The 11,658-nt window shown below is 42.3% G+C and overlaps 1 protein-coding gene across 1 annotated transcript; it reads left to right on the forward strand.

Moving 5' to 3' along the window:
* Positions 1 to 8,057: 8,057 nt before the first annotated feature.
* On the forward strand, positions 8,058 to 11,123 carry LOC118729544 (RNA polymerase-associated protein CTR9 homolog). The gene has a single exon (XM_036457053.2). The coding sequence runs from the start codon at positions 8,058 to 8,060 to the stop codon at positions 11,121 to 11,123; it is 3,066 nt and encodes a 1,021-aa protein (XP_036312946.2).
* Positions 11,124 to 11,658: the final 535 nt, after the last annotated feature.

An 11,658-nucleotide genomic window follows, 5' to 3' on the forward strand; every position in this document is an offset into this window, starting at 1 on the left:
AAAAGTTATTGTGTAGATAGAGGTTCTTTTGAAGGTGATTAGATGGTGAGATAGTATAGGTAAATGAATGTACATTTTCAAGGTTGTCTATTGCTGTCCAACATCAATTCATTCTATTTCTAGTGACATTTGGAGATCCATTTAGGGATGCTACACTGTAGGGAAACATGATCCACACCTACAGAAATAAGCATATTCCATTGCCATGGCTGTAGTTATTTGCAGCCAAGTTCAGGAATTTGCATGTGGCATGACCGAAATTAGTAAGATGCTGGAATTTACCAGAATCTATTGATCTTTTCTACTGAAAGAATGAAAGATGATCCGAGTCTAGAGTGAGAACATCCATCTTTCAAATGGGGAAGTCTTGGAATTTAACAGGAGAGGAGCATGATGAATGTTCAGAAACAACAGAAAGTATCTGGGTCCCAATGACATTGTTTGGTCCCCAGGGAAGTTTCAGTGGAAGCCAAAAGCTTTATTTTTTTGTATACTAGAAGCAATTACATTCCTTTTTTCTTAAACCCTTTTGGATTGAGTTTTCTGTTATATGAAATTAAATGAAATTGACATGTTTTAAACATTTAAACACATTTTCAGTGCTTTGTAATCCAAGAAAAACTTTTTTCAAAGCAACATGTTGTTTTTTTTGGAGCTAGTTTGACATTAATCAAAGACAGTTTGGAACTGATAAAATTTCACAACAGGAAGAAATATCAGGACTTTTTCCCTCCACATTTTTTGGGATTTATTTCTCTTTCAAAAATCTGTAAAAAATATAATGCCTAATTAGTGTGCTTTTCAAGGTCCTACATGGTTCTTCTCTCACTTATCTATCACCTTATTCCCCCTCACCCATATCACTCCAGCTAAACCAGCCTTCTTGCTAAGTGTTCACCTCAGGGGCTTTGTCCTTCCCATTCTCTTTGCCTCTATCTCTGGAATACTGTAGGCAGGTATCCACATGGGTTCCTAAACGCATTTAGATTTCTTCTCAATCAACTTTGAACACTAAATGCAATAAGAGAAAGAAAAAAATAATGTGTAAGGGTAAAAGCTGTGAAAGAGGTAACAATTGATTATGGGACAGAACATAGTAATAAATAAAAAACTAGCTCTTGAAAGAGAATTGTAAAAAATGAAAAAGATCCCTGGCCAGCTTGCTCAGTGGTTAGAGTGTCAGTTTGTTGACCAAAGTTTCACAGGTTCAATTTCCAATCAAGGGTTGCAGTCTCCAACCCCAGCTGAGTTCAGAGCTTATGTGGAAGGCAACCAATTGAGGTATCTCTCTTACATTGATGTTTCTCTCTCTCTTTTTCTCCCCTTCCTCCCTCTCCACTTTCTCTAAGGAAATCAATCAAAAAAATATCCTCAGGAGAGGATTAAAAAATAATAATGAAATAAATAGATAATCCTATATAATAAAAGCCTAATATGCTAAGTGTCTGGTTGTCCAGTCATTTGTTCAAGCAATCAAAGCATAATATGCTAATGCTATGCTAAGGATGCTCAACCACTTGCTATGACATACACAGACCACCAGGGGGCAGATGCTCCAACCAGTAGGTTAGCTTGCTGCTGAGGTTAGGACTGAGTGAAATGGGCCAAACACACCCTGGAGCCCTCCTGCAGTTCCTCTCTGGTTGGCAAACTTCTTGTGTCCCTCACTGGCCCTTATAATGCACCAGTAGGGTTCCTTGGCCTAGTCTGCACCCTCTCACAATCCAGGACCCCTTGGGGGATGTCGGAGAGCCAGTTCTGGCCCAATCCCACAGACCAGGCCGAGGAATGCCAGTGGTGGACAAATTCATGCACTGGGCCTCTAATTAAATAAATAAAAATTAAAAAGAAAATAAATGTATGTCCATGGAGGCCATGTCTTCAAGTTCAGTGTCTAGGGCACTGACTTCTTAAGGTAGATGTACTTAGTGTTGGCACATACTAGGGTAACTATGGCAGGTTGTGGAGATTTCAGAGAGAAAAAGGTTTTGTTCTTTTAATAATATTTTCTCTGCATGGTGCTCTCTTCTTTCTGGTGTCTGTTCTTTGATCCTTATTTCTCTGTTCTTAATTATCTTCCTTACAAGATGGCTATGTATGGGACCACATCTAGAAACGCTCTTGAGAAGGTCTTTGAAAATCTTAAATAGCTAATTTGACTGAGGTGTATTAATAGCTCAGAGGACAGTGTCTGTGAGATAGATATTTTTTCTTTCATTACTTTAAAGCAGTGCTTTTGTTCTTTCTTTTTTTTTAAATTTAAATTCTTTTAAAGCAGAGATTTTCAGTCAGTGTACCACAAAAATTTTTATAACATGCAATACCTGACTATTTAGTCAGAGACACTGACCTCTTCTCCCTTCAATTGTCAAATAAGAAAATGACAACAGCAACCACATGGAAGTCTGGTGTAAATGAATCAAAATAATATCATTTCCTTTTGTCAGATCAGCAAAAAAACCTCACATTTTTGGGTTCGTCAGAGAATTTTAGTCATTTTTTGTACGCCATGAGATGAGAAAAGTTGAAAATTGTTGCTTTAAAGCAAAGCTGGAATAGTGAGACATAGACATGTAGTAGGAGAGTTCATCCAGAAGCAAGTGGGGAAGGGCAGGAAGTCCCTCCTTGTGCCTTCAAGTAGAAAAAGGAAAAGAAGCCCTTGAGACTCACACATAGTTTAGGCAGGAGACATAGTCCTTAAAACCTTAAAGTATGCACACACATTTTGATATTAGATTTTTTTTTTTCCTTTTTAGTCAATCAGGATTACTCCTGGCAAGTGTGGATTGAATCAAGGGTGAACAGGAGCTAGACATAACTTTAAAATGACTCAGGAGCCAAACTGGTTTGGCTCAGTGGATAGAGCATAGGCCTGGGGACTGAAAGGTCCCAGGTTCGATTCCGGTCAAGGGTACTTACCTTGGTTGCGGGCACATCCCCAGTAGGGGGTGTGCAGGAGGCAGCTGGTCGATGTTTCTCTCTCATCGACGTTCCTGACTCTCTCTCCCTCTCAATTCCTCTCTATGTAAAATCAATAAAATATATTTTAAAAAATAAAATAAAATGACTCAGGAAATGGGAACCCAGGCACTACTGTGGTGGTTTGACAAGATTACCAAATTAAGTGTTTGGTGAAAGTAGAGCAATTAAGTCAATCAAACCACAGTTGTTGAAAAGGGGGACATTAAGCCACTTACCTGTAAAGTCTATTACTTTTCAGCTCTCGGAAGACCGGGAACATGGGATGACTGAGGGGCTGCTAAGCCTAACTGTGATACTACCGTAGTATTTCTTTGTATTTTTGTAAACAACGTTACTGAAGGTACTTTAGTGTTTGTGTATGTAAGCATGTATGAGAGCGTAAATAGCCTGACTAATACTAGTAGTACTGAAAATGTACTTAGAAATAAGCAATTGTAATGAGTCATAGGTCCTTTAAATATATATACTTCAGAAACCTAAGTCATCCGATGAAATTTAATTAATTCTGTTTTTTAATCTATAATATTCATGCTTAATATTCAGAACATTGCTTGCCAAATATATTTAAATCAAGAACATATTTATTTAAGTAATAATAGTTATTATTTAATGACAGAAACTATACTAAGAATCTGAAATGATCCCCATATCTAAAGGATCGAGTTATAATTTACATTTTAAAAATGATAAAATTGAAGTTTAGAGAGGTGAAGTAAAATATATAAAGAAGGAGCTAATGAAAAATTCAGGATTTGAGCTTAGATGTATCTGACCATAAAATTTGTTTATTCCACTAGATCTCATAACATGTTACCAGTTTATTGGTGAACACTCATTTTAAACAAATGTTTATTTGCATAATAATATAACTGTCATAAATTGAGTAATGACTTTAGCTTGTCAGATTAGCTTCATGGTGTAAAAACAGACAGGTAAATGAAAAATTGCAAAAATATCTGAAAAATTATGTATATTCAATGCTATGAAATGCATGAGGAAACTGAGTTCGACTAAGAAAGACCAGATTCAAATAATCCATCTCATAGTCACTGTCTCATGTGCCCACTGGGTGGAATGCTAGGTAGAGTGGCATATATTACTTTCTCTTTGTCTCCTGAAGTGTTACTGGTAGGGAGAGGTCCACATCCCCACCTGTTGCTTGTGGGAGTGGGCATTGTGTAATATCCTAAGAAAAAGACTTTTCTGAGACGTGCTTTGGAGGAGAAGATATAGTAGAAAGCTTTCTTTCTGTGGAATTAAAACCATAAGTTCCCAAGGTCCCATTTCCCTCTGTTCCACCATAGAATTATAGCTGTAGCTTCAACCGATATAGTATCAGAACCAGTGTCCTATTGGGACTGTCCGATTCAGCATTAGGCTGGCTTAGTTTGTGTTCCTGCCTGCAGTCCATTAGTCCTTTGTGAGTGGGGTCCTCATGGCCATGGCCATGTGGACGAATGCAAGAGAGCCAAGACCCCCAAGAACGAGAACTCCTTTATTTCCTGGATTACATATTCTAAAATTTTTGTGAGCTTGCAGTAGCCCTACCCATTCTGGACAGCTCCTTGTTCCCCAGGCTAGATTGGTAGCAAGTACCTTCCCTATGTTGCCCCAACTTCACTATGCATGTGTGTAACTCCCCTTTGAACTCCTTCTTCCAGTAATATGAGGGGCATGGGCTGGTGGTTCCCTGGGGGTGTGTGAAATTGCAGCTTCCTGGTGAAGCTGCCCAAATGACATGCCTAATGTCTGGGCTCTCCTTTGCTCCTTTCCTGCTATTAATAACTAGCTAATTACAATGGTATCAGAAGCATGCAATTTCATTCAACTAATTTCAAGGTGATTAGAATGGAAAGCTAGTTTACTGCAACAAAAGTGTTAAATTTATCCCCTTTGCATTGAGGAGTCATTTTTTAGCATGATGTCCAATATTTGTGTGACAGAGTAGAAACGGCCATTATACATGATGGCATTTACTCCTTATGTGAATAGGTATTAGATCCATTTTGCAGGTTAAGGAAACACAGTTCAGAGAACTGGTGCTTGCCCAATTGTGTATCCAAACAATGAATTATTTTGTATAAAAGAGGCAGGTTATATATGAGTAAATAAGTTATGAACCATCTAAGTGTCTTCTCCAGTTAGTTATGAGTTCCTGATTATACTGACCTTGGTAGGCTGAATAAAGGCCCCCAAATGATATGCATGTCCTAATTCCTGGTATCTGTAAAAGTGTTACCTTATGTGGCAAAAGGACTTTTAAAGATATAACTAGAGGTCTGATCATGAAATTAGTGCAAGAGTAGGCCTTCGCAGCTGCAGCAGTTGCTCAGATCACTCCCTTGCAGCCACAATGGCTGTCTCAATCCCTTCCTCACAGCCACAGCAGCTGCCTGGATCCTGCGGCTGCAGCCCTGGCTTTGTCCAGAAGGTCATCCAGAAGGACATCCCCATGGCCATTGGGTCGATTTGTATATTACGCTTTTATTATTATAGATTGATTTAAACATCCGTAGAGGGGAGATTATTCTAGATAATTTTGGTAGATCCAATGTGATCACAGGGATCCTTACAAGAGAGATACAGGGGAGTCAGAAGCAAAATGGAGATTAACAATAAAAGCAGACAGAACAGACTGGCCGGTGGCCAAGGGGAAGAAAAGGAGTGATTGGATAAAGAAGATGAAGAGAATCAGTTAAAGATCATATAAACATATATCCAATGGACATGGACATTAGTTTGGTAAAGGCTAAGATGGGGGAAGGGATGAGGACGCAGGTGGTCAAAGGGTGGGGACATCTGCAATGATGTCAACATTAAATTTGATAATAAACAAACAAACAAACAATGAATTCAGTTTGCTGTTGTGCTCTTTGAAATGGAGGAAGGGATCAGGAGTCAAGAAACTGGCAGTCTCCAAAAGCTAGAAAAGACTAAGATTCTCGCCAGAGCCTCCAGAAGGAATATTGCATCAGAAACACCTTGATTTTAGACTTTTGACCTTCAGTACTGTAAGAGAATCATTTCTTTAAAGCACTAAATATGTGGTAATTTGTTGCAGCAGCAATAGAAAACTTACAGTGATTTTTACTCTATACTCCTTGAGAATGGCGTTCAAAATTCAGAACTGTTTATTTCCAAGGGTCCATTCCTTTCCAAAGATGATTTCTCCCCACTTGTATTATTTGTCTCTCTTGGGCACTAATCCAAATATTCAAACCTTCTTTTTAAAAAAAATCCATCAGCAGCAGGGTGGGGCTGAGTGGAAGTAGACAAAGGCTGGGGAAATTGGGACATCTGGGATAGTGTCAACAATAAAAATAAAGTTAAAAAAATATCTACCAAGGAGATTAAAACTGGTGGCAGAGTAAGTGGATGCTGCACAGACATGGTCCCAGGTGCAAAGTGGAATTACAACTAAATACAGAAAATTTTCTTGAATAATCAACAGAAGACTTGCAGGAGAGAACCCTGACACCTGAGGACTAAAAGTGGTGACCACATGAGAATGGTAGGAAGGGTGGAGGCAAGAAAGGGCTGGTCAGGTGCCCAGACAGCAACAAATATTCCTGAGAGATGTCTCAGCGGTGGGGGATTGCCACTGAGAACTCTGGGGTCCAACCCCCAAGTTGGGCCTCCAGCAGAGAGCACCAGAACTAAGAAGGGTACCACCTAACATCTGGCTGTGGAAAGCAGCAGGGCTGCTGAATGCAGGGAGAGACAACTGGAAATTCAGGCACAAAATTCCCTGTGGAGCCACCCACCTTGTGCTCTGATAGAGGGAGGCAAGAGTGAACTGGAGCTGTGTGAGCAGAAGCCAGGAGTGCCTCAGACAGGGGGGCTAAGGGATAGAGCTTGAAAGGCAGACACCCCCAGTTTCCTGTGCTAAGTCATTCCCTCATGCAGCAGAGGACATCTTTCCCACATAGACATTTGCCTTGCCTGGGTGGAAGACAGTTGACCTACCCAGTTGGGAATCACCTTGCCCGAGGCCACTTAAGAAACTAAAAACAACCATCAGCCTCCAGGCAGAAGCAGACTGCTCCACCCTGTTGGAAAAATCTGTCCCCACACGTGAGGATGATTGCCTGGGGCCAATCAAGTGGGAATCCTATTAGTCTGTAGGTACCAGCAGTCTCTGGAGGCTTTGAGTCTTTGCTAATCTGATTAGTCAGCAACAGCGTTTAACACTGTCCTGCACTAGAGATGGAAAGTGCAGAGGATCTATCTAATACATAGTCACAAACCCAAACAGACAGCCAAAATGGGGAGACGAAGAAATAACCCCCGAGATTCTTCTCTGGTTTACTGAAAACATTGAGTACTGCCTAATGTAATAATGTCTATAATTTAATTAAACTGGTAACTAAAACATATTTGATCAAATTTATTTATAATCTTATCAAAACTGTGATTGATTACAGGTTTATTCAAATTCTTCAACAGTTTTATCAAAGTCACAAAATCTATTCTCATATGCTACAAAGAACCAAAACATAATAAGCACAAAAATACATGAACTATCAGCATGATTACAGAATCCATGTAACGTTTATGTTAAAATGGTTACAAAGGTGACTTGTTCATTACTGCGGAGGGAAATGAGATTGGCCACGCCCACGCCACAGAGGCCAGCCCCCAGCTCCGGATTGGATTAACAGTGCAGCCTGGAGGCACAGGTCAGTCAGGGGAGGGGCCCCGAACCTGCTCCTCATTGGTCGCTCCGCTGGGCGGGGCGGCCTGGAGGCTCACCCTGAGCGTATATATATTCAGGCCCAGAACCCTGAGTGGCTCATTCCCAGAAGCGGCTGGCTGGTGGAAGGACGCACCGGTGAGGAGAGCTTCGGGACCCAATAGGCCCTGCTGCCAGCTTTGGGACAGGAGGAGGCAGGGTGCTGTCTGCTGCTTCTTGTCCAAGCGGCTGGCGGGAAGGAGAAACCGGGGCTCCAGCGGCACGGCAGCGCGGAGGTGGGACCACCAGACCCAGGACCACTGTGGACTCCGGACCCAGCAGAACCAGGAGCACCGGCTGCTGGCCCGCGGGGCCGGGCGCCCACTCGCCTTTCCATCTCATCATGTCGCAGGGTTCCAGGGAGAGTCCCCTCCGGGACACTGACGAGGTCATTGAACTGGACTTCCCTCACCTACTGCAGGGGGATGAAGTGATCAGCATTTTGAAGCAGGAACGCACACAGCTGCACTTATGGATTGCTTTGGCGTTGCAATACTACAAACAAGGAAAAACAGGAGAGTTCGTCAAGTTGTTGGAAGCAGCACGCATAGATGGCACTTTGGACTACAGAGACCATGAAAAAGACCAGATGACTTGCTTGGATACATTGGCGGCCTACTACGTACAACAGGCTCGGAAGGAAAAGAATAAAGACAACAAGAAAGATCTTATTGCACAGGCAATCCTGTTGTACACCATGGCCGACAAAATCATTATGTATGACCAGAACCATTTACTGGGAAGAGCCTGTTGCTGCCTACTTGAAGGTGACAAAATGGATCAGGCGAATGCACAGTTTCATTTAGTGCTCAGCGAGTCTCCACATAATATTCCAGCCCTCCTTGGTAAAGCTTGCATTTCATTCAACAGGGAGGATTACAGGGGAGCTCTTGCTTACTATAAGAAGGCATTGCTTACTAACCCAGGATGTCCAGCGGAAGTTCGTTTAGGAATGGGCCACTGCCTTGTGAAACTTAACCAACTGGAGAAAGCTCGTCTGGCATTCAGCAGAGCGCTGCAACTTAATCCCAAATGTGTGGGAGCACTGGTCGGACTGGCTGTTCTAGAGCTCAACAAGAAAGAGGCTGATTCCATCAGAAATGGTGTCCAGCTTCTTTCTAGAGCTTATGCCATCGATCCTAGCAACCCTATGGTATTGAACCACTTGGCAAATCACTTTTTCTTCAAGAGGGATTACAGTAAAGTCCAGCACTTGGCCCTCCATGCTTTCCAATACACAGAAGTGGAGGCTATGCAAGCAGAAAGTTGCTACCAGCTGGCTAGATCATTCCATGCCCAGGAAGATTATGACCAAGCTTTCGGGTACTACTGTCAAGCCACACAGTTTGCCTCATCCTCTTTTGTGCTGCCATTTTTTGGCTTGGGACAAATGTATATTTATCGAGGTGACAAAGAAAATGCATGTCACTGCTTTGAGAAAGTGTGGAAAGCTTATCCTAATAATTATGAAACTCTGAAAATTCTTGGCTCTCTGTATGCTGCCTCAGAAGATGAAGAAAAACGAGACATGGCCAAGAGCCATTTGAAGAAGGTCACAGAGCAGTGTCCTGATGATGTTGAAGCTTGGATTGATTTGGCACAGATCTTACAACAGACTGATATGCAGGGTGCCCTCTCAGCCTACGGAACAGCAATACAGATCCTTCAGGAGAAAGTACAGGCCCATGTCCCCGCAGAGATTCTAAATAACGTGGGTGCCCTCCATCTGAGACTTGGAAATCTGGAAGAGGCAAGGAAATGTCTTTTGGCATCACTGGGTCGTGCAAAGGCTGAAGCGGACCATGACGAACATTATTATAATGCCATTTCTGTCACAACGTCCTACAACTTAGCCAGACTGTATGAGGCGATGTGTGAATTCCAGGAAGCAGAAAAGCTGTATAAGAACATCCTACGGGACCATCCTAACTATGTGGACTGCTATCTGCGCCTGGGAGCCATGGCTAGAGATAAGGGAAACTTTTACGAGGCTTCCAATTGGTTTAAGGAAACACTGCAGATTAACCAGCACCATCCAGATGCTTGGTCTTTGATTGGTAATCTTCATTTGGCGAAACAAGAATGGGGTCCTGGCCAGAAGAAGTTTGAGAGGGTACTAACACAACCGTCTACACAGAGGGACACATACTCGATGCTGGCCCTTGGCAACGTCTGGCTCCAAACTTTGCACCAGCCCGCTCGAGACAGAGAAAAAGAAAAGCGCCATCAGGATGGTGCTCTGGCCGTCTACAAGCAAGTACTCAGAAATGACCCAAAGAACCTGTATGCTGCTAATGGAATAGGAGCCGTTCTGGCCCACAAAGGCTATTTCCGTGAAGCTCATGACATATTTGCCCACGTAAGAGAAGCAACAGCAGATATCAGTGACGTGTGGCTGAACCTAGCACACATCTACGTGGAACAGAAACAATATAGCAGTGCTGTCCAGATGTATAAAAACTGCCTCAGAAAGTTCTACAAGCACCATAACACTGACGTTATGCTCTATTTGGCCCGGGCCCTCTTCAAGTGTGGCAAGTTGCAGGAATGCAAACAGACTTTGCTGAAGGCTATGCATGTGGCCCCCAGTGATACAGTTCTGATGTTTAATGTGGCCTTGATCCTGCAAAGGTTAGCTGCCTCTGTCCTGACAGATGAGAAGAGAAATCTGAAGGAAGTCCTTGAAGCTGTGAAAGAGCTGAAGCTTGCACACAGAAACCTCAGTTACTTGAGTAAAGAGGGAGATAAAATGAGATTGGATTTGGCCCTTGCTGCCACAGAAGCCAGGCAGTGCTCTGACTTACTGAGCCAGGCCCAACACCATGTGGCCCGGGTACGCAAACTGGACGAAGAACAGAGGAAGTTTCGGGCCAAACAAGAGCAAGCAAAAGAACTGTTGAGGCAGAAACTTGTTAAGGAACAGGAAGAGAAACATCTGAGAGAGAAGGAAGAGCAGAAGAAGCTTTCAGAACAGCGGGCCCAGTATGTTGAGAAGACCAAAAATATTCTAATGTCTTTTGGAGAGATCAAAACAGCAAAAGGAAAGAAAAGAGGCAGTGGTGGTGGATGGAGTTTTAAGAAGGGAGAGTTTGATGAAGTTGTCAATGATGACTCAAATGGAGACCTGCCAGTATACAAAAAGAAGAGAAGCAATGGCAGTGATAGTGAGCAAGAAAGCGAAGAAGAGGAGGGAGGAGAGAGAAAGAAGAAAAAGAGAAGACTTACTAAGGGAGAAGAAGGATCTAATGATGAAGAAACAGAAAATGGCCCCAAACCGAAAAAGTGCTGCTCACCAAGAGCAGAGAAGAAGGCGCCCAAGCCAGACCGCCTGCCTCCTTCAAAGAAGGGAAAAATAAAATCTGGAGCCATCATATCTTCAAGTGATGATTCTTCAGAGGAAGTAAACTGAGTCAGAGGGATTAGCACAGAGGACCTGATAATGAAGGTTCTGGCCCAGGTTTCGGAAATGAGTGAGAACCAGAAGGATCCAACAAGGAGACCTTGGATCCGAGTTCAAAACATGGGTCAGATGATAGTGACTAGGTTTTATTTCATAAATAAGCATCTCTGAAGGAAACTTTTTAAATATATGAAGCTGTGATGTAAATGTTTCAAATGTTTAGTCAAACAGTTGTGGAGTTTTTCCTAAGGCCATGTATTTTATCTGTTTGAATATTGCTAAGTCCAAGCGACATTTCCTGTGTTAGAGTCCAATATTTGAACCTCTTGTGCAAGTGAAGAAAGTGACTGTTCTTCATTATGGTACAGTTCCACCTATCAGTGAGAACTGCAGTGAAGACAAACCCGATGCTGAACCATTCCTACAAGGTTTCACTGAAACTGGCAGTCTCATGCTCTGTGTTAAGCAGCATCCAGTTCTGACTTTTATTGCGATCTTTTACCAAGTGGGCATTAATGTCTTTGTTCTGTTTTAAATTTAGATT

The sequence above is a fragment of the Pipistrellus kuhlii genome, unplaced genomic scaffold, assembly GCF_014108245.1.
Source record: "Pipistrellus kuhlii isolate mPipKuh1 unplaced genomic scaffold, mPipKuh1.p scaffold_m20_p_3, whole genome shotgun sequence".
In the NCBI taxonomy this organism is placed as follows: Eukaryota; Metazoa; Chordata; class Mammalia; order Chiroptera; family Vespertilionidae; genus Pipistrellus; species Pipistrellus kuhlii.

Coding starts and splice junctions, on each gene's coding strand:
- LOC118729544 (XM_036457053.2), top strand. CDS start 8,058: ATGTCGCAGGGTTCCAGGGAGAGTCCCCTCCGGGACACTGACGAGGTC.